Source organism: Vipera ursinii (genome assembly GCF_947247035.1).
Source record: "Vipera ursinii genome assembly, chromosome: 8".
NCBI classification, from domain to species: Eukaryota; Metazoa; Chordata; class Lepidosauria; order Squamata; family Viperidae; genus Vipera; species Vipera ursinii.
In genome coordinates, this window is record NC_139519.1 from 5,905,501 (window position 1) to 5,929,815 (window position 24,315).

At 41.3% G+C, this 24,315-nt stretch overlaps 1 protein-coding gene across 1 annotated transcript in view; it reads right to left on the reverse strand.

Moving 5' to 3' along the window:
* Positions 1-21,955, reverse strand: part of KAT6A (lysine acetyltransferase 6A) — a 70,663-nt gene extending 48,708 nt beyond the window's left edge. Inside the window, exon 1 of the mRNA XM_083368323.1 lies at positions 20,932-21,955. Coding sequence (XP_083224449.1) covers positions 20,932-21,534 — 603 coding nt within the window. The 5' untranslated portion in view covers positions 21,535-21,955. The remainder of the gene's footprint in view (positions 1-20,931) is intronic.
* Positions 21,956-24,315: the final 2,360 nt, after the last annotated feature.

The following is a 24,315-nucleotide window of genomic DNA, read 5'->3' on the forward strand; positions in this document are numbered from 1 at the left end:
GAGAGAGAGAGAGAGAGAGAGAGAGAGATGATAGATAGATAGATAGATAGATAGATAGATAGATGATAGATAGATGATAGATAGATATAGAGATAGATGATAGATGATAGATAGATAGATAGAGATAGATGATAAATAGATAGATAGATAGATAGATAGATAGATAGATAGATAGATAGATAGATGATATAGACAGACAGACATATATATATAGATATACACACACACACACACACACAAACACAGAGGCAGCAAAGAAATCTAGAGACAGTGAGGAAAGAAATAAACGTACACAACTGAAGATCTGGGGGGAAAAGACAAGGGACAGCGGCAGCAAGAGAGTTTGGCAGACATTCAACTCTCTCTGCTGTTTTCCTTTCAAGCACATCTATCGATGTAATGTCAGCAGAGCCGAAGGGAAAATGGGGGGAGGGAACAAGGAAAGGGAAGAGTCTCAGACTGAAAAAGAGTGAGACTGTTTTAAGAGTTGCCAGCTTCTCAGCACATAACACAAAAGCTGTCTGGGAAGCCCACTTGCTCGACAGAAGCAAAGACTAAAGTGTTCCCATAGCGAAGCATAGAGAAGAGAACAATTTATGGAAAGGAAGGTTTAATACAAAACACACAGATGCATAAATGGAGGTAGCAGCCAACCATTCTCTTCTCCGGGCGTTAAGAGCTCATTTCATCTATTTTGGGAGTTCTAAGTCCAGATGAGGACAGGAATATCAAACTCCTGCTTGCAGAAAGAGGTCTGTCTCTTCCCCATTTGCTGCATTTGTTCCATTTCCATCCTTCTGCTTACTTAACCGCTTTAGGAAAAACAACAGAAGGGGAGGAGGGAGCAATGACAGTCTGGGCACCCAGTTTAAAAAAACAGACAGCCACTCGTGTTCACACGCTGTAAGTACCTTGAAGCAGATTTACTTTTATGTACTCAGAACACAGGTATGGAATAGAAAGTCACTCTGCGAGGGCAGATATGATATTTCTCCCTTCTGTATATCACTCTCACTCTGTAGAAATTTAACCTTGGATGCATCAATCCCCCGAAGCATTGACTCAGATCATCAAAAATACATGCCTAATTCCTTGCATTACTATTAGTGCAGAATGTTAGGGTGGAGACAGGCTGAGAAGAGTGGCAGTGAAAACATCCCAAGCTAACTTCCTGAGATTGACCCTCCTTTCAGAATCGCCGGGGCCTTTATTGCGGCTTGCGTGCAGCTGGTGAATGTTTTCATTTGAACATCCGCTTTTAACATCTCCAGATTAAAAGTATCATAAATCTCAAAATGCCCTGACAATGCCTCTGTCCTTGGCCAACTGTACCCTTGGAGACCGCACAATCCTTTTAGCATGCAGAGATTTTAAGATCAGACCCTTTTTCATCTACGGCTGCGGGATACGGAAAACGCCACTCAATTCTGACACTGGGCCCAGAGCCTCAGAAGCGGCTACGAGACATTCTTTTGGGAATCCACGTACTTTTAAAAACACATTACAGAGAACGATACTTGAGACTCGGTAAGTTCAATAATGACTGTAATCTGACAAGTCAAGCATTTTTTTGCTTCTGTTCTTGAATCAAACCAAAGATAAAGCTTGATCCATTACACTAGTCCCTTATCAACTGCCCTCCAGATAGAGTTAAACTACAACTCTATCTGAAGGGCATTAAGGTTATGCTTTGTGGTTAGCCTAAGCGTAAGATTACTGAATCTCCAGATGTGCCTGACAACCTCTATCATTCACACCAGCATGGTGAGTGTGGATCTGCAGGACAAAGGCTGTAGTTCAACACATCTGCATGTTCAGTAGGGGTTAGAGACTTAGGCTAATTGTTCTTCAATCTTTAATGCAGCAATGTCCAACTTTGGCAACTTTAAAACTGGTGGACTTCAACTCCCAAAAATCCCCAGCCAGCCACAGATCTTAAAGTTGCTAAGGTTGGATAGCCCTGCTTTTAAGACTGCTTCTAAAACATGCCATTGAAAGACTGATTTCTTCACCATTAAAGACTGCTTTCTCAAATCCCTAATCTCACAGCACTTTTAATTTCCTCTATCTTGAAAGCATAACAACGTGATGGGGTTTCTTATCATCACTTCAACTGCTGTTTCAGGATGAAAACAATTGTCATGAATATATTTTCAAACTACTTTGCATTCTTACAGCAACCAGGATGACAGCCAGGTAAATAAATAAAACATGCAATAAAACAGATGTTATATAAGAAAGCAAATTAACAACACAACGGAACAGCACAGCAGAAACAGCTCACAGCTACTGAAACATGGGGTGGAAATAATAGCCTCTAATTGTAAAAAAATTTGCTTAATATTTTACTACTGGTTCTCATAACTGGATTCACTAGGGCTATAAGGAGCCATAAGCCAAAATAAAAGACATACCTCTTAGTTGTTTTCAGTCATGAACAAAGAAACTGAAGTCAGAATGAAACAAAAACTGTGTCAGAATAAAACAATTTCAAGTTCTGATCCACTGCAGGAAAGCAACTTGGACAAAAAAATGAATTAGTCTTCTTTTGAAACCCTCTAAGGATTTTTTTCCATAAGATGAACAACGTTGAATATCAAAAATGTTCCCACTAAGAATCCATGGATTAATCTATTAATTCACAATACCCTGAGTATATCCACTTCACTATGGAATCCTTCCTTCCTTCCTTCCTTCCTTCCTTCCTTCCTTCCTTCCTTCCTTCCTTCCCTCCCTCCCTCCCTCCCTCCCTCCCTCCCTCCCTCTTAATTTATATAACTGCACAACTCACACATAGGTGGTTCCAGGAAACTTTCAATATTTAAAGAATTTAAAAGATCCATCATCATCATTGTCATCTTCCCTCTCTACTTCCCCCTCCCCCACCCCCCATGGCAGTAACCATTCAATCAAAACAGCCACTTGATCAGCACCATTCCCATTTATGGTCCACAGGCCTGCTGACAAAACCATGTTTTTATGGTCTTTCAGAAAAGCAGCAGGGTGGAAGCCAACCCTATCTGGAGGAGAATGACGTTCCATAAAGAAGGGACCACCACTGAGAAGGTTCTTCTTCATGGTCCCACCAGATGACAATCCTTAATCAATGGGACCCGTATCATACCGTGCCTTCCTGCCCCATCAGCCAGGTAATTGTAATAGGGCAGAGGTGATAACCAGAACCCTGAATTTTACCTGAAGCAGATAGTCACCCAGCTCAACTCCCAGAGAAGAAGTAACACATGAGCAAGTCAGGTTTCGTGCAAAACTATTTAGGCCACTACATTCTGAATTAGCTGAAGCTTCCGAATCCTCTTCAAGGACACCCCTATTAAGAAAATCCTCCTATTTCCTTCAATTTATTATTATTACTATTTATTTACTCTTATTACTATAGGTTGTCCCAGACCTATGACAGCAATTGGAACAGAAATTTCCATCGCTAACTAATATGGTTGTAAAGTGCGATCACATCACTTAGTGATGGCAACTCATAACTGTGAAACAGTGGCCAAGAGCCCATATCATGATCATGTGACTTTGGGGACGCTGGAATGGCCAGAACTCAGAAGAATGGTCACAAGCACCATTTGTTCACCACCATAGTAACTTTGAGCAGTTATTGAACGAATGGTCTAGATCAGGGATCTTCAAACTTGGCAACTTAAAAGATATGTGGACTTCAACTTCCAGAATTTCCCAGTCAGCACGTTGCCAAGTTTGGAGACCCTTGATCTAGATCAAAGATTACTGATATTATTTCTACTCTCCTTTCTCCCATAAGGCAACAGAAAACCAATTATTTGAATCTTCCACACAACAATATCTGTCTGCAGATATTTCAGGAATATCATCCACATTTCTCTCCCTCACTATTTGTTATTTAAGACAGAGAAGAGAGCTTACCTGCCCACTGGACCCATTCAAGTTTTCAATGTGACTAGTGTAAATGTGATCAATTTTAACTTCCAACAAAAACATATTCCAATGCAAAAACAATTTCTTGGTGCATTTTAAGAACCATTCACGTGACCCTCAGATCATTATACACCATCCCCATTCTTAAGAAGCTTAAAGAATAGCTTTTTATCATTGATATTAAACGTCTTCAAATCAATAGTGCTTTCTGAATACTAATATCCTGAAAAGAATGTAAGCTGCTTTGATTAAGGATATGCACAAATGCAAACTCAGGTTGTGCCCAAAATACCTTAACTGGTGTCAACACAGGAAGCCTTTTATAGAAAAGAACCAGCAAGCAAAGCGAAACGGTTATCGTATCTAGAGTTATTAATACAAGAAGATAGACAACTTAAGATGAAATCAAGAGAGCAATTAACTGCAGAGGGCTTTCACTTTCAATGCTTTTATATGCACAGTTAAAAAAAGATTTATTACACTGTAGACAAAAAGATAATGGAGACTGAATGACACAAAACAGAAAATGAAAATGAATTGTGTACAAATTATGAAAATGTGATTGCAAGAATATACAACTTTTTGAGACTTGAAGCAGATGAAGAACAAATTAAAAGTTGAATGATTAAATGGCCTAAGAATTTTAATTATAATATACGGATGGATCAATGGAAGAGCATGTGGACAAAAGGACTTAAATTTGCATTGTTTTATAATTTAAGAGAGAATTTTTATAAAATGCTGTGCTGTTGGCATAGGACCTGAGAAATTAACTAAGAAATATAAAGGACTTACAAAAGAATAACAGAACAACAGAGTTGGAAGGGCCCTTGGAGATCTTCTAGTCCAGCCCCTCTGCTCAAGCAGGAGACCCTACACCATTCCAGACAAGTGGTTGTCCAGACTCTTCTTAAAAGCCTCCGGTGATGGAGCACCCACAACTTCTGGAGGCAAGCCATTCCACTGGTTAATTGTTCTCACTGTTTTAGGAAATTTCTCCTTAGTTCTGGGTTGGCTCTTTCCTTAATTAGTTTCCAACCATTGTTAGGAAACCAGTTGTTCTAATTGACTTATGGATACTCAAATTAGAAAAGACAAACAATTATTTTATATATGATCATCGCAGCAAGATTATTTTATGCACAACAATGCAAAAATACTGAAGCACTCGCAATGGAGGAATGGATTGTGAAGATAGCAGAATTAGCAGAAATGGCAAAACCGCCGTTTGGTCAGGCACAAAACAAGAGAAGAAACCCTTGGACTTTTTGATGAAAATAGGAAAAAAGTGAAATTGTGTTTTCTGGATTTGATGCTTAAAAATGGATTGAATGCACTAATGCTAACGGAGGAGTCGGGATAATAAGTTTAGAACTATTGTAAAAGTCAGAAGTCACTTTTTTAATTGCTATTTTTTCCTCTTTCTTTAACCGAGTCTCTTCTGCACATTTTCTTTTTTCTTTTCTTTTTTCTTTATATATTTCTGTATTTGGGTTTTCTCTATGTAGAAACAATAAAAATTATATTTTTAAAAAATCTTTAAAAGTCTGCTTCTTTATTTAAGCAATTCTTTGTTCTGCAACATTCAGTGCTTCAAAACTCTGGTGGGGTTATACTTACTGTGTGTTGTTTTTTTAAAAACAAAACAAAACAAAACAAAAGATGCATTCTGAACCAAGTAATCATTATGAGACAAGAGAACGACACCTTTAGTCCTCATATCCTCTGATGCAGGGGTAGGCAACCTCGGCTCTTTTATGACTCATGGACTTCAACTCCCAGAATTCCTGAGTCAGCTGACTACCTCTGCTCTGATTGGACATGAGGGAAGACTCTGGCCAATGTTTCACACTCCTGTTCACAACAGCAGTGCAATTCAGAAGAAAGGGTCTGGATGTACAAGAACGAAGGCCGAGAGAGGGATCCTTGAAATTTGGGGCAATGGGAAACGTTTGACGTTACAAGTAGTCCTTGACTTACGACAGTTCGTTTAGTGACTGTTCAAAGTTACAACATCACTGAAAAAAAAGTGATTTGTGAACATTTTTCATGGTTTATGGCTATTTGCAGCATCCCCACGGTCGTGGGATCAAAATTCAGACACTTGGCAATTGACTCGTATTTATGGCCTTTGCAGTGTCTCGGGATCACGTGATCACCTTTTATGACCTTCCGACAAGCAAAGTCAATGGAGAAGCCAGACTTCACTTAACAACCGTGCTACTAACTTAAAACAACTGCAGTGATTTCGCTTAACAACTGTGGCAAGAAAAATCATAAAATGGGGCAAAACTCAATTTATTTATTTATTTTATTAAATTTATATGCCACTTAACAAATGTCTCACTTAACAATATAAATTTTGGGCTCAATTGTGGTCATAAGTCAAGGACTACCTGTAGTTGCCTGTCCCTGATCAAGGGTGTAGCAGTTTAATCCACAGATATGATGCAATGAACATTTCACTGTATAACTAATACCTTATTCGGGCACCAGTAGGGTGCATTAACCTATGGAACTGGCAATTGTCCTACTGAAATCTATATAAATATCACCAATGCTCATTGACAGAAGGATCATTGTCTCTGACCTCAAACTAACACCAGTCATTTCCCTACTATGTGCCAATGGATGGGCATTTATTGTTTTTAATTATTATTGCAATAAATTTCCAAGGCCTGACAATTTCTAAAACACACAAAAACAGCCACAGTTCTTAAGGTGTGTGCCTGAAGATTGGAACATTCCCCAAGATTTCAAAGTTGATCCATGGATTTTTAAAATTAACTCTTGCTGTAACAAAGATTCGTGTTATTAACATGAATGGCTTTTCTTGTACCAAACAAGAAGAGGCAAACATTTCTTATTTCTGTAAAAAGCATTTATTACTGGTTCAATGAGCATGTTCTATCACATAAAGAACAACCATTTCAAAAACAACTTTATGGCTGACAGTATCTCGGTTCGGAGCTTCCCTTTGGCAATGACAAGGAAAGAAAAATTAGTTTCTAAACCTGGGACTCCAGTCTGAAGAAACAGATATAAAATATCCAAAGTAATGACAATGCCATAAAGTGAAGTGGGGAGGAGAGGAGATAAAAGGAGAATGGATAGCTTAGTTAGTATTTTTAAAATACATTTTGCTGGACTGTCTAGTTTACACTGAACATCATAATGTGTTTTTGTCCTTTTATTAGCCACGATTTGCACTGAAGCTCAGATCAACCCTTGCTACTGACCATATTGACTATATCCCTCCGTGGAGTTGCAGAGTTGGATGGTAAACCTTAATTCCTTCAAAGTTTGCAATTTACTTTTGTGTAAATACATGGCTGCATGCATCTTCTCTAGCCTCACTTGGGGTACCTTTACTTCTTAAGCCCCTGTTTCTTCCAAACTCCCCTTTATTCTATGTCATACATCTCTGCATTCCAATACCCTGACCAACAATTGTGCAATATCCATGATCCTGGAGCTGTCTCACAACACACACAGCAACAGAACTGCATTCACATACTGACTCCACAACTAAAAGATAATCATAAACATAAAAATAGGACTGCAAACATCACATCCTCTTCCAGCAAAGGAAAGTGAATACCATGGTAAGGTCACTGTGTTATATTTGCCTTCAAGGATCTTCTTTTCCATCCACATTCTCTTCCATGTAACAGCATACAAACAAAGTCCTGCTACAGCCCATTGTTAAAACAGACAATCCTACAACCTTCCATAATCTTCCTCCAGCCTTACTCTCGTGTGCAGAGAAATTCCAGAGGGTCTACTACTAATCAGCACAGCAGTCACAAGCCATAAAACTGCAGATGGAAAGTACCCTACTCATGTTGAAACACCATTTTGTAATTTGGCTGTTACTGCATAGGGAAAGAATAAAAACCCTTCCTTTCCACTTTAAATAGAAAATACAGAATTCCTGAACTGTGGAAGACAACACAAACTGCTAAAGTAACTACATATCTCATCCCACAAAATTGCTTATATTGACTATAACTCAACCAGGTTTTTGCCAATTCCTGCAAAACAACTAACTCTCAGAACCCCACATGGAAAAGTAATGAACAGTAAATGTGCCTAATTTTCTATTATAGATATATCATCCTAAAACGCTGAAAGGAAGAAATAATCCCTTTAAAGCATAAGTTTAAATAAAGTTGTGTAAGCTGCACAGGCTCAGAAGAATGTACCTTGCAGTATAATCAAGCTGAATTTTATTAGCACATTATAAAAATTTGAAGGGAAACATTTTGGTAATAATTATAGCAGAATGGAGTTTTGCTTCACATATTTATACAGTACAGGTAGTCCTCGACTTACAACCATTTGTTTAGTGACCGTTCAACAGCACTGAAAAAAAGTGATTTATGACTAGTTTTCACACTTACAACCATAGTAGCATCCCCATGGTCATGTGATTAAAATCCAGACACTTGGCAACTGGCATGTATTTATGACAGTTGCACTGACCTAGCGTTATGTGAATTGCCATTTGTAACCTTCCCAGCTGGCTTCCAACAAGCAAATGGGAGAAGCCAATTTGCTTAATGAAGGCATGATTCACTTAATAACTGCAGTGATTTTGCTTAATAATTGTGGCAAAAAAGGTCGTAAAATGGGATGCAACTCACTTAACTCTCTTCTTTAGCAACTGAAATTTTGGGTTCAATTGTGGTCATAAGTCGAGGACTACCTGTATGGTAAAGAAGCAAGTAGAGACATAATATGATTTACCCTTATGTAGGAAAAGCAAGAGTAGGCTGCAACTGTTACTGAGATTAGACTCAGCTGTACTGTACAGATCTTTTAAGCATTTTTTAAATGCTTCAACTTAGAACATTTGTTCTTAAACACTTTAAATTTAAAGATACCAAAAAAATTCTGGTTTGAACCATGGCTAATTGTTACTATCTACAGTCCATATAATTACTAATAAAGGGGAACAGGCTCATCATTGGGAGGTGAAGGCAGGGCAATTTAACAGTTTTTCTATACATTGGTCATTCTTAAATAACCCAGCAAATAAATCTGGAAGCTAATAGCTGACAAAGTATAGCAGCCAATCTCCCACATATTGGCAGATTGAACGAATCACCTTCCAATTAACTCCTCCCCACTTAGTTAGCTTTAATAAGCACAGACGGAAAAGGTTGCATTCAAGTCTATTAAAGAGAGGTTATGCCAGCACTAGAGTCCATTAACATTATAACAACTGTTTTAACTGGAAAAAAATGTTTAAGGTATTATAGCTGGCTGAAGATGCCTTGTGCTTTATCCGTTAATATTTGCAACATTTTTACGTTTGGTTCCTACAGCAACTCCTTTAATCAAATAAAGGCAGCATTTTCCTATGGCACCTTTTTTTTGGGGGGGGGACCTCAGCTCCTGCATCTTTACCTAGATGGGCTCCGTTACGGCCTTTCTGACTAAATGCCAATAGTCTGTCATGTTCTTTGTTTAAAATTCCAACCCGGGCTCCGCTTCCTCCTGTTGCTTTGTTTCTTGTCACTATTATGGAAACGCACAAATGGATACCATTTACACAATACGCTGTGTTTGTTATTAGGAATCATTTCACCTGTTTACCAACCCGGTGAAGAAAATTCAGACTAATTTTGTGGCACTGGGGTTTCCAGAGTTACGCACAGATGGCGGCCATCTGTTCAGATCATGACTCTCCCCTGTCAGATAAACAAGCTGGAATACAGCGACTCATCTAATCCTGCTCTGGTTGGAACAGACCCCCCTCAAAGGGGGTGAGGTCTGCTCTCATCTTACTTTGGTCCTCCAGCAACCACAAAGAATTTTTTTTTTACATTGGCTCCATCCAAACCAAATATTCCACAAGCAATATGTCTGTTTTCTGCTGGCTCCAAAGTTTGCTCAGGAGGAAATGCAATATTAATGAAATGGAAATGTAAAGACCAAGAGATTACTTCGATATCTTCAACAAGTCACCTGTCTTTTGAAGATTTTCAAAAGTTTATTCCAGACATGCCATTAGAGACGAACGACCGACTTGTTTAAAATACTAAAAATTCCAACAGAACATTGCAAACCTGGTGCTTATTTGTGCGGTTTTTAAATCCCAGATTAAAATATATTCACCAGGTAGAAAGTGTCTTTAAAAAAAAAAGAAATGTAGAAATAATGTAGAAAAGAAATCAAGGATCAAAAGCTTTTTGAAAGAAGATGATCACAGTTAGGCAACTAACTTTTAATGTGAAGTACCTCCCTTTGAGAAAGCAATTCCATAATTTTGAGACTTCTAAACCTTAATTAAATGGGTAATACTTAAGAAAGGAGATATTTTCTGCCCTGAATTTGGATTGAGGCATGTTTTTAAAATGTATTTTATCAGGAACATCCAAACAAAGTATCACACCAATAGGAGAAAAGGATGAATTATGATTATGAAAGTATTATATACATCTTTTTTCTGTTAATTCCTTCCCACACTTTGTCATGTTTAGCTTAGTTAAAGATCAAAACTGACAGACTGAAGCTAAGGAAGGGCATGGACAATCAACATGCCAAGCAATGCCATAATCTCTGATTGTGCTGTTGTTGTTAGTTGCGAAGTCGTGTCCGACCCATCGCGACCCCATGGACAACATGATTGTGTAAGAGGGACAAATAGTCTCTGACACCCACAAAATGGCCTGAATCATTTTTAAAGGTAGCTTCATTCATCCAATTTCAATTGGACGTCCCCAAGGCCTAATTTTGTCTTCCAGTAGCAGAGCTAACTGATAAGACAGCACAAACTATCTTAAATAGGATTCGCAGCATAACCTGGATATATTTCACATATGAAGCTCATCTTAAAGGAAAGTATGATCTACTGGCCCAGTGATTCTGTCTCCTACCAATCATAAGCATAAATATAAAAACAGAACACCTCATCTGGATTTAATGAAAGGAAGAATTATCATCAGTTCACAGGAGCTTATATCCAAAAACTATTTCCTCCAGATGTTTCTACATATGTATAAAATCATAGTGAGGAGGATACGGAACCCTTAGAACAACCATTATTGAGAATAGGTTTTGCATGACCTCAGATAGGAAACCTAAGACGCAGAAAATGGCAAGAACCACCATAACTCAATGTCCCAACTCCCAGGCTCAAAAGTGGAGAACAAGGAATTACAAAACTGGAACAAGCTATTTAAGCCAATCTAGTCTAAACAAATAAAAATATCACTTCAGACTGTTCAATTTTATCAATCAGTGACTAAATAATGTGAAATTTAAATAAAGCACGGAGGGTAAACAAAAAATACTACTTTCCTATGAGAAAATAAGCAACTCACTAGCGCCATGGTGACGAACCTATCGCACGCGTGCCACAGGTGGCATGCAGAACCCTCTCTGTGGGCACACGCACCATCGCCCCAGTCCTAGGCCTTCAGCTGAGTTTTATAAAACCTTTTCGCTTTAGGCCTCCACCGCCGTGTGCAAAAATAAAATAAAATAAAATAAAATAAAAGGTTTAATCAATCAATCAATTTCAACTTCTCACGGGAAAAAAAAAAGATCTCGCAAGGTTGGAATTGATTGAACTTTTTAGTCCCACCCAGTCTGCTGTTACCACTGCAGCCACGGCCACCCAATGGACCATGTCCACTCAACTGGCCACACCCACCCAATGGGCCACGCCCACCCGGCATCCGACGATACATAAGTGGTTTTGGGTTGCAGTTTGGGCACTCGGTCTCTAAAAGGTTCGCCATCACTGCACTAGTGCCTTCAAAATGCTGTGTAAAACCACCCAATGTTTCAGTTACTTCTATTCTTAGGCTACACCTACTCTGAGCATGCAATGTTCCATTTCCTCTACAGGACGGTTGTTGGCTGCTGCACCCTTGTTTAACACAAAAAGTACCTTTCAGTTTAGGATCTTTCATAAGGAATTTTAAGAGACCGATAATGCTACGTCAACAAGAACTAAAATTAGAATTAGGTTTTAAAAGACACTTTGCTACTGTACACCTCTCGATTTTTTTCCTTCCTGGTTTTTTCTGCAAGTGAAAAGTCCTTTTTTTTAATCAATCAAGTGTTGATCATTGGTTGCATCAGGAACTGACATCTGGCATGTCGCCTAAGCTTCATGTCATAGGCTGAAACAGAGTGACGGGCCCAAAGTTGCCAAATTGGACTATAACTCACAATCTCCTGGTTTCTAACCTGGCGCCTTAACGGGTGGACTGAACTGGCCTCAAGCCTTCACCTTGATCTGTTTTCTAAATTTAAAAAAAAAATCAAACTAAATACATTTTGTCTTAGTTTAGCTAAGGTTTTAAGCTGAGTCTATAAATAACTATTCAAACATAATTAGAACTTGCTAAGAGGAATATAGATATTGTATTGCAGGTTGTATCTTGAGGAAACTTCGTTCAAAGGTTGCCTCAAATCAGAGAGGCAATCCCCAGCATTATAACTACAGATATAAATAGCTTGTTTACTTCCTCCCTGGGCTAAGCAGTATTAGCTATTCTCCTTTTGGCAAAAGGAACTGCGGCTGTATTACAAAACTACTCTCGTTAGTAAGAACAGAAATTATTTGGATTATGCTCTCTTATGACTAAAGATTTCTCTGGCAGAATGTTTCATTTAAAATAGCTCTAAGCAACCCATCCAAAAATGCCAATAAAGCAGAAGATTTTAATAACATTGGGCTATCTTACCATTTAAAATGGATAAAAAAACGGTGATTAAAACAGATTTCTAAGAGACAGCCAACAAAAGAAACTTGTAATGATCACGTTTAAAATGAAATCTGAGCACAAATATGTTAAAATACAGACACACAGAATCTTTTGGTGAAACACTGGTTTACCCAATTAAGCTTCTAGAAGATTTTGCATCCTGAAAGAATAAGTAAGCAATTTTGCTGGGATTCACAAATAAAGCCAAACAAAAATCCTTAATTCATAGATACATTCAATAAATATTGCATAATGCAAATGGGCTGCATGACAAGAAATCTGAATCGTATTTATTTAAAATATAAAATACGTGGTTATTAAAAACATTTTAATTGTAACAGCAAATTTGTAATATACACACATACATATATGTATGTGTGTATACACATACACACAAACACACACACACACACACACACACACACACACATATACATATAAATAAAGTGGCAGGGCCTAGTTAACCTTGGGTGATCTCAAAAGGGAACCAAGAGTAGATTGGGATTTTATTACCGTAGATGGGAGACTACCAGGCTACTAATTAGGAAATTAAATCAAATCAGTCTTTATTACAGTCAGAGACCAGCAGAGATCTTAAAAATATGCTGCAAGTAAACTACCCTATTTTCTCAGAAAACTATACTGGTGTTTCAATTAAATCACTGCAAATTGAGCTGGACTCAAATGAAACTTTATCTTGTATTTTATTTATATGGTAAATTGTCTTGATTCATTTTACAAAATCAATTTATTTTATTACTGCCTCGAATATTTGTGTTCTAAGATAGTATAGATCAGGGGTGTCAAACTGCAGGCCCGCGGGCCGGACGCATCATCTGGAAGCTGCGCCCACCCCATTGCCAGCAATGGCGAAAAGGCTCTGATACGTTGCGCGACGTCACGAGTTTGACATACCTGGTATAGATCATTGAGAGCTAGGCTACACACAGCAGGATTAGAAACCAAATGCCAGAAACATACATTACCAGGTCCTCCTCCAGATGGATCACCATCATATCTTTTGTTCTCTCCACAAGACTAGTGAGATGTCAGATACCTTGCAACATTAGTACACATGCTGTCAAATGATACAACTTTTTTCAATAAATCAAAACGGCTCTCTACTAAGTTAAACTATCACTTGGAAATGGCAAGTCAGAAGAGCAAAAAACCTATTACTGACATAATGTAGTATCATGAAACTCCGTAAGCATTTACTCAGCACTTTTGAGGACCGCAAAAGCAAACTGATGCACCAATTCATACGTATGAATTCTACAATTCTTCTGCTACTTGCTATTAAAATTGCTCTCCACAAAATCTGGCATGTGTAGATAGTCCTCGACCCATGGCCACAAGGGACCCCAAAATGTCATTGTTAAGTGAGATATTTGTTAAGTGAGTTTTGCCCCATTTTATGACCTTTCTTGCCGCCATTGTTAAGTGAATCACTGCAAATGTCAGTAACACGGCTGTTAAGTGAACCTGGTATCCCCATTGACTTTGCTTGTCAGGTCACAAAAGGTTCCCCATGTTATGCTAGAATTAGGATGATCCCACGAGTCATCTTAATTTAACAATTCAAAACAGTTTCAAAGGACATGCACAGAACAGGACTCAACAGCACCATCCCTCTACCAGTAATTCTGTAGAATTAGAAGCATTCAAAAACTTTTGACATGCCACGCAATATTTTACTGACTATGACTCCGAAAACATTCGTAGCACATACAATAGGGCAGTGATGGCGAACCTTTTAGAGACCGAGTGCCCAAAAACCACCTTGCCCCTGCCCCACCCCCGCCTCTCCTGCCCGCAGGGCCACCCACTGCCTCCATGGCCCACCACACCAGATTGCCCAGGCGGTCCAGCAGCGTTATGGCAGCCACACCCTCTGTCCGTGCCCCGCAGCATCATCTGCACGCGATGGGGTGCGAGGGCGGAGTCTTGTCCTTGCTTACCGGCTCTCATGTCCTTGATTGCGCTGCTCTGTGCAGGCTGCAGCCACGGCCACTCTCCTCTGGGGGAGGGCTGCTGGTGAGGAGGGGGCCACAGGGGGTGGTGGAGCTGGGGCGATGGCGTGCGTGCCCACAGAGAGGGCTCTCAGTGCCATCGGTTCGCCACCACTGCGATAGGCCTAAGCAACCAGGCAGTCTCCAGCTGCTTTGGATCGGAACTCTTCTAATGCCTTGCAATTGAACACGGTGTCTGGGCTAGTTTGCAAATTCAAGATATTCAGACTTTCACCAAAGGCCAAGAAAAGTAAATTGCTGGTAAATTGCTGGAAACAGTTGAGTCAGTTCAATGAACAGCCAAGAAATAAGGTAAGTATGAATTACCAAACAAGCAAACGTGGAAGATTTTCTACTTCTTAAATTGGAAAATTATATTTAAAAGCTAGGGAAAATATTAATGCCCTGGCAATCATAATTTATTAGTTCGTCTTGGACAAGGAACTACAGCTAATGGAACACTTCCTGGTTTGTTTGCCAGTTCATGAAAAGAGTGAAGGCATTCTCATATTTAGTTTAGGTTATTAAACTGAAATACAATGATCCAAACAAAGCAATATCATCTAACCACTGTTTCAGGTCAATTAAGTTCTGAATCACAAAGAGTTGTCTTTATGTCTTGGCACAATACATTGGCTCCCATTCAATAAATTGAGTTATTAGCCAATATAAACAGGCATTCTCCATAATTTACTAGATGGTGTTTTCTTTTGAAGCATTGGGGGGGCCAAAGATAACATTTACTTTGAGAATTAGGAGCAACTATTTTAGAGGTTTTCCAAAATATAAGCTGCTAGACTTTCCTAACATAGGTCCCTCCAGCTGTTATGGACCACAACTTCCAACAGAAACAAACAACAGGAGTTCCAGGCACAAATATCTGAAAGCACTCAGTTTCTCAAATAATTTTCCCTAAGGAATCATATATCACTCTTTAAAATAAGGAAACTTTTATTCTACAAGACTTTTCAGAATGCTATAATTTAAAATATTTTATTAGAAAGTTTCAAGACTGTCATACTTTAGATAATTAGATCATTTAGATAATTTAGATAATTTAATTTAGATAATTTAATTTAATTTAGATAATTAGATAATTTAATTTAATTTAGATAATTTAGATGCTAAGCTTGTAAGCCGCCCTGAGTCTTCGGAGAAGGGCGGGATATAAATGGAATTAAAATAAAAAATAAAAATAAAAAACAATTCAACTGTATCTGAAAAATGGCAAGATCATTTTACAAAAGAACATGAACTCAATCAGCCAACATACACAAAATAGTTCTGCACATACAACTTGCAAATTTTACAGTATCTAGTAAACAAGTATTTCTGTACAAACCACACCATAGTTCAGCTTACAAGACAGTAGTATTTCTGCAATTTATAATAAATAAACTTTGTAAAAATGATCCCACACATCAAAGTACATTTTTTCTAAAGTTGTGTTGAACAGCTGGCAATGAAAGGGCTAGGTAAATTCACTCTGAAAATTATGTTGGACTATTTATCTATTTACAGGTAGTCCTCAACTTAGAACAATTCATTCAGTGACCATTCAAAGTTACAACAGCATCAAAAATGTGACTTATGACCCTTTTTCACACTTACAAATACTGCAGTATCCCATGGTCACATGATTAAAATTCAGGTGCTTGGCACCTGGCTCATATTTATGACGGCTGCATAGCTGTCACCTTTTGCGATCTTCTAACATGCAAAGACAATGGGGAAGCCAGATTCACTTAACAACCTTAACAACTGCAGTGATTCACTTAACAACTCTGTCAAGAAAGATCATAAAACGGGGCAAAACTCACTTAACAAATGTCTCACTTAGCAACAGAAATTGTGATTATAATTCGAGGACTTATCTGCATTTGTTTTTGGCAGTGCCTGACTCCAGACCAACTCTGTATTAACCTTACAAAACACATCAGCATAACTGAGTGAACCTTCATTATCAAAGTACAACATGTGTACAGTGAAAGGAGATGAATATATTAGACAGACAGCTCCGTAGTTCAAACACGAGCGCTATGTCTCACTGTTTAAGGACCTGAACTTTAAGAAAATATTACCAAGAGGCTCTTTGTGGACTTCTAAAACAATGTTAATAAAAACATATGGATTTTCAGACTGTTCCTTTATATTACACTTTAAAAAACAACCATGCTCCATTCACAACAGCATATGAAGATGCTCAAAGGAGTGACAATTGAGAAATTAAACTGACAGATAATAAATTAAGTGCCGGTGCTGCTTACACACTAGCAAAACGCATGCAAAAATATTCAAATGTTCTCCAAGATGTATAGCACTACCTTCTTGAAACAGTTTGATAAAGGACCAATTATTTTGGATGTGGACTAGGAGACAGCATCTGTTTACACTAGGTTTGTTTTTAACAGCTTGTCTGGTAGCCCAGAAGCAAATAGGAATTCCCCTCCACAAGTCTGGTGGAGGGGAGAGTCTTCCACTCATTCACTTGTTTCCCTGATAGTCATAATAAAAAGAAACATCTCTATAGTCTGATCAACAAAGAAATATAAGCTAATTACTGCACTGGCCAGCAATTCCTAAAGTCTATAGATTGGAATCACATATTGCCTAAGAAATAGTTTTAAACATAATTTGCTGAATAAGTCCCAATGGTAGGATCCATGCAATACAGTACTATATAGCAAGTCATAAACCATAGTTTACAAAACTATGTGACAGTGGTCATACAACACGCTAACCAAAACCAAACAAACCACATCACAGGTTAGTATTAAATTCTGATCTAAATAAAAAAACCACAAGCATCACAAAGCCAAATCCTAACTAAGCCTTCTTAGAGATAATTCACTGGGACAAATTTTATAAACTTTTCTGTATGATACTTTCAGACTGTAAGCTTAATAAATAAATATTCTTTATCTAGGAATCAAAATCAATGTCTTCTTCCTTTCTCAAACATATCCTCCCTAGATCGCTACTGTATTCTGCTGGGCATACTGTAACATAGCTAGTACAGTATGGCCACTTCAAAACTAAAAGTCTCACTCTTGTCTGGAATGTTTAGTAGAAATGTCCAAGTATTAAGGAGAGAAAAAAGAAAGAAGAGAGTTTTAGGGGAAAAAAGGGCTGCTGCCAGAGCGGATAGGTGTACACCTAAAAAGTGAACACTAAAGTTATTTGGGGATTTTACAGTCCTACATCATTACACCGACTTTGCTTATGTTATGGTACAGACATCAGGACAAATATGCAGAATTAGTAGTTAAATATGCCCAGAATGAAGGTGCTATGTCAACATGTAAAAGAATGGAGGCATTGGGATGCAAGATCCCTTTCCACAATACAAGTTGAATTGTTCAGTGAAATCCACATGCTTCCTTCATACTTTTCTGTAATCTCACCCTAGTAATATTTGGGATTAATTAATTGCCACAGGGCAGGAAATTAACCGGCAGAGAAGAAAAAGAGTGGGGCAGCTAAGATTGTCTCAGGCAAGAGAGCTGGATTCAAAATTCTCCTAACGTGAATCATACTGTTATTTTTCTCAGATCAATCTATCTCACACAGCTAACACAGGAGGTAAAACCAGATATAATATACAAAATATAGTTCCCCTTAAAAGGGAAGGATTGTAGGTTTCCAGAAATACAGAACTTTTCCATTTAAACAAGACAGTAAATGTAACAAGTCAGGATAGACACTAAAGCAGGGGTCTTCAAACCTGGCCCTTTTATGACTTGTGGACTTCACCTCCCAGAATTCCTCAGCCAGGCACACTGGCTAAGGAATTCTGGGAGTTGAAGTCCACAAGTCATAAAGGGGCCAAGTTTGAAGATCCCTGCACTAAAGCAACACTGATTGCTCTAGCAAGGAGATAGGCAAATAAGACTTGAGAAAGGCAGAACATAAATCTAACAAATAAATATCCCCCCCAAAAAATGTAAACAGGGTTACAGAGTAATATTAGATTTTACATTGGCAATTCATTTACTTCAAGATTTCAAATCTATCAAGACTCAAAAAAAATGTGTAACTTTAAAACTGTCAACATAATTGACATACTGTATACAGAAAAATCATTCAGAGATCAATGGTACTTTAAAAATCAAGGAGAGCTTAGAATGACAACATCATGCAGGTAAGCTATAGAGCAGACCCAAGCCCCAGCTTGCTAAATTCTCTGCCATAAGCTACATCCTTGACTAGCAAAAGTCTTAATGGTCACATTGCTGTCCAACAGGTTGCCCAATACTATTCTTATTCAATGTAAAGGTGAGCTGAGTTTGGGAGCCAACTATTTGTCATCCAACAAGCTTGGGCTTAGAAAAAGATTGAGTAGCTTTCCAACTTCCTTCTGTGGACACTTCACTGTCAACCTAACTGTTACAGACTATTACACCACTCCCATTGGAATTATACTTAAGGCTCATCAAGCAAATATGTCCCTCAAACTTTCTTCTCTTGCTCCTGTATCAGATTCCCAATTTTATCCTCTTCCTACTTCTGAAAGCAACTGTGCTTTAGGACTAGTTAAAGGAATTCAAGTGCGTACTAGGACTGTGCAGTGCTTTGGATTTGAAGTACTCTTGCTGGATGCCACTGTTAATGTAGTACCATCTGCGCTCTTTAAATCAGCCGCATCCTTTCCTAAGATCACCCCCCTGCAGTTGCTGTGTGATCTCAGGAAAAGTCATAACTGATTATGAGTTACAAACCAGTGCTTTATTGATGCTCCAAAATACCTTTTAGGATTTGACTCTGAAGCAACGCGTAGCCCTTTGCTTATTACGCTAATGATAGCCACTGAATAACACTAAGAAGGGATCAATAAAGACTAAGGGAAGAACAACAGGGCAAAGTATGTTTATCACACTCTGCTGGTAACCTGGGACTCACCTAAAATTATAAATGCAGTTTCAGAAGAACGAGAGTTGGAAGGGACCTGGGGGCTCATCTAGTCCAATCCCCTGTTCAAGCAGGAGACCCTATACCACAGGTCTGCAACCCGCGGCTCCGGAGCCGCATGCGGCTCTTTCAGCCGTTTCCTGCGGCTCCCAGTCCTCTGCCATGTGCAGTCCAAAAAAACAACAACAGTGGGACTAAAAAAGTTCAACCCATCAATTCAAATATGCAGGGTAGGTGCATATCTCGCCTTGGCTCCACTCTTCAGTCAACCCGTTCTGCGCATGCGCGCATGTACGCACATGCGCACGCATTTTTTGCGGCTCCCAGTTTTTCCTTTTGTGAGGGAACCGGTTCCGAGCGGCTCTTTCACTGTTTCAGGTTGCTGACCCCTGCCCTATACCATTCCCAGACAAGGTAAGAGTTCAGGTAAGAGTTCCGTTTCAGGAAAGATTGTAAGAGCAAACACTGAATATATTTTATAACATTATTCAAGTTAGTAGATCAGAGAAAACTGAAAGGTTAGAGCCTATCTTGAACAATAACGTAACAACTCAATAATATCAAGTAACAGATATGACTGTTATATTCTTTTAAATACACACAAATGCTATTGTAAGGACACCTTTGAGTCAAGCTCGATTTTTGATACAAACATCAGATGTTCTTGGCAATAACATCAACATGATTTGCAATTACCATCTTGATTTCCCAATCTAGTCTACAGTCCTGGAGCTCCTGGTGGTCTCTAATCCAAGAACTACCAGGATGAGCACTATTTAATTACAAAGCTCATTTAAAACCAGCCAGGGGTTGCCACCCAAGGCCCCCACATTTAGGATTATCAATTGACACCATTACATTAAAAACTAAATTTTTATCTCGCCATATTAAATCCATCCCTATTTTTGAGAGGATCTGGGAATCTGAATAACATGCATACTTAATAAGATAATGAAAAAATATTCTCACTGACAAATTTTACTCTCCCGTGAAACAACCAGTAGCAGTGACCATTATGCACTAGATAAATTTAGTACATATGCCATCCTTCAAAAATGATTCTCTCAGGGTTTTTTTTTACAAAATTTTCCAGGCTGCTTATTGATTATATATCACCTTAGAGAATTTACATATACATTCTCAAAAATCCTCTCAATAACCTTGCAAGGTAGCACTGTAATCTTGACACTGCAGATGGCGTAGCCTGATAAAGAGAGGTCTTGATATAAAGTCAGTTTCTGAGCCAAGAACTGAACTGGAAAATTCCAGCACACAACAGTTACACAATTCTGCAACGCTACAATTCAAGGTAGACCTGGATATCATTGGTTACCACTAGCGAGATTCAGCAAGCATGCAATTCTTACCTTATCTTTTTCGTGTGGAAGGAGTGAAACTGGAGGAAGACAAGAAAGAGATTCACAACTCTCTTTCCCATCTGCATTTGTGGCCGCTTTCGTGTTGAGCTGATACAAAGGTCCATCTTTAAGAAGTCGGCCGTGGCCAACAGCACGCTTAACGGCCAACCGCAACTGCTGGTGAAAGGTAGAAGGGGCACTGCTGGCAAACAGAGCTGACACATCCTTCTGCCCTTTCAAGTAACGTTCAATGTTCTTCAAAGAGGAACCAGAAGATTCTGCCAAGCCCTCAATTGCCCGTTTAATAAGTTTATTCCAGTCCACATTTGGTTTACCATCCAACTTTCCATGGTTCCGTGGTTTAGGAAGTGCTATTCGCCCAGGGTTATCTGGATCCTTATAGGAATTAAGTCCTTTATTAGAAACTTTTAAAATAGTCCCATCTTTAACACTCAGTTCCAATTGTTCCAGGACAGTTTTGCGATCCAAACCATGGGATGAAGACACAGCATTGCATATCCTCTCTTCTGACGGCCGCTGTTTTTGCTTCTTGACCTTTTTAATTGCCTCCAAAATCCACTCAGTGTACAGCGGGTTAGCGAGTTTTACCATGGTGAAAAATTCTTTATATCCATAGAGTCGTTATCCCTTATCCCTATGCTGAAGGAGTTTCACACAATGGGAAAACAGATGATCGGAGAAAGAGGACCAGTTAATCATAGCATATGCGTTTTTTTGGCCCCAAATTGCTCTTATTTTTTTTTCAAACAAGAGTATTTCCTACTTCTGATTCATGTTTCCCAATAGCCCCTCCCCTCCCCAAAAAAAAACCAGACGAAAAAAATGTATCGCACAAGTAAAAAAAAAAAAAGATGTCAATACATTTCATTCCACTGCTTTATATTCCCAATTTGAAAGGCAGACTGTGCACCTGAAAGAAAATCAGGGGGGAAAAAAATAACTATAAATGAAGCAATTTATCCGAATTCATGAAAACATTGTCGGATTTTATTATCTCACGACAGCACTGTTTACAAACATCTCTCCCCCAATTACCCCTAAGAATACTTTACTAAATCAGGGGTCTTCAAACTTGGCCCTTTTATGACTTGTGGACTTCAACTCCCAGAATTCCTCAGCCAGCGTTGCTGGCTGAGGAATTCTGGGAGTTGAAGTCCACAAGTCATAAAAGGGCCAAGTTTGAAGACCCCTGAACTGAAACTGAACTGGTATTTTAAACAGCAGTTATCTGTTCATTTTTCTCCCCCCCCCCCCCCACAACAACTCTGAACTTTTGGCAGCCAGATTTATCTAGACCAGGCACTCCAGATTTACACCACCGCCGAGGCAAACTCCTCGAGAAGAAACGGAGAAACAGTGAGAAGAAAAACCAAACTCCTTCTACCCGGCACAAGACTTGAAAACCAGCCGAAAGGCGGCCAAACGGGGACAAGCGGCACGGTCAAGAGTTCCGGAGGGGAAACTAAAATCGGGGCAAGTCAGCCGGCCACTTTCTCCAACTCTCCTGCCCGAATTAAAGAAGGACCGGCAAAGATCCGCAGCTCGACGGGCATCGAAACAACCCCAGGCTGCGCCGGATTGCCTCGGCGGAGAGGAGCCGGGAGAGGCTCCTGCCGAAACTAACTTTCCCCGGGAAACTTTCCATCCTCTTTGCCACCGCCAGGAGCGGCTGCCGAGCCGGGACGGTCCCCGGGGCCGCCAGAGCAGCGCGGCGGGCGCCTCTCTGCGAAGGCGACGGGGAAGCCCGAGCCTTTCGGAGATGCCCGCCCAGAGAAAGGCAGCCTCGTTAGGCGAAGGGCAGAAGCGGCCACGCAGGAGCCGGATCGGCCGGATCGACGGGCGGGCCGCGGCCGCTCCGAGCCCAGAGCAGCGACCCCGCTCCGCCGGCCCTCCCGGGGGGTCCTCGCCGGGAAAGCGCGGCCCCAGCCAGCCCCCGCCCCCGGCAGCGGAGAGAGGCCTAAGCCGCGGGTCGCCCGCGACGCCCCGGCCGCCCAAGCGCCGCCGCCGCCGCCGCCGCCGCTCCGGCCTGCGAGACGCCCGGAGGACGCTCGTCCGCCGAGGCCGGCCGGGCGGGAGGAGCGGGGCCTGCGTCCCGGCGCTCGGCGGAGGCGGCCTGCACCTGCCGCGGCCCCCGCGGGCGGGCCTGGCGCAGCGCGAGCGTCGGCCGGGCCGGAACAGGCCGCGGGGCCTGAGGCGAGAAGCCCGCGCAGGGCCCTTTCTCCCCTCCCGCCGCCGGCTGGGAGACGGCGCGGCTCGCGTCCCCCGCCGCCGCCGCCCCGCCGCCGAGGCCGTCCGAATCCCCGCGGCGGCGCCCGAGACTCACCGGGGCCTAGGAGAGGCGGAGCCCAGCCGCCCGAGGCCAGACGGCAGCGAAGACCCAAACTGACACGGCGGCCATCTTGGGTCCCTAGCGCGGCGGAGGGCGGAGAGGCCCTTGGCAGCGGAACAGCCGGCGCGGGGAGGAGTCGGCCGCGGGGGAGGGGTGTGGGAACAGCCTCTCCGCGAGAGGAAAGGAGCAGCGGGGGAAACGGGCGGAGGAGGGAGGGGTGGCGGGTTGAGGGAGCAGCCCACGGTCTGTGTATGTGTGCGCGGCGCGCGCGATTTGGGGAGAGGGAGGGTGGCGAAGAGGGAGGGAGGGAGGGGGCGCCTGCGCGGCTCTGCGCAAGCGCGGAGGCCAGGTTGGAAAGCCGCGGAGCGCGCAGCTTTGCTCCCTGCGGGCGAGGACGGGATCGCTTCTTCGCGCGTTTACTCGGGAGTCGGTCGCCTGCGGCGGGCCAGGAAAGCTTGCGGCACTGTCGTGAGAAGGGCCGCCCCGTCTGACCTGCGTCTTTCCTCTGCGATCCAGGGGGAAGCCGTCGGTCGCCAGTAAGCCGAGCAGACGCGCATCAGCAAGCGGGCCAGAGTTGCGCGGCTCCTTGCCGTTGCTCTTTCGCCAGTAAGGTCGAGGCGTGCTTACCCCCGAGCAAGAGGGCGTCTCCAGCCTTGCCAACGGCCCCGAGCCCTCCCTTCGGAGCCGCTCCCAAGTTAGCGCATCGGTCGGCGAGAGCTTGGAGTCCTTTGGTCCTCTTTTGCCTCTACTCGAGAGTAAATCGCTCCCGGCCTTCCCGCGGGCCTTACGCACGAGTAAGCAACGTTTCTCACCTCCACCGGATCTCTGGGTTTCCCAATAGGGCAGGGGTCCTCAAGCTTGACAACTTTAAGACTTGTGGACTTCAAGTCCCAGAATTCCTCAGCCAGCTTTGCTGGCTGAGGAATTCTGGGACTTGAAGTCCATAAGTCTTAAAGTGGCTAAGGTTGAGGAGCCCTGCAATAGGGCTTCCCCACGGGTAAAGTTGCCCACATCAGCCTCGGAGCTGTCTGGCTTCAGAAGTG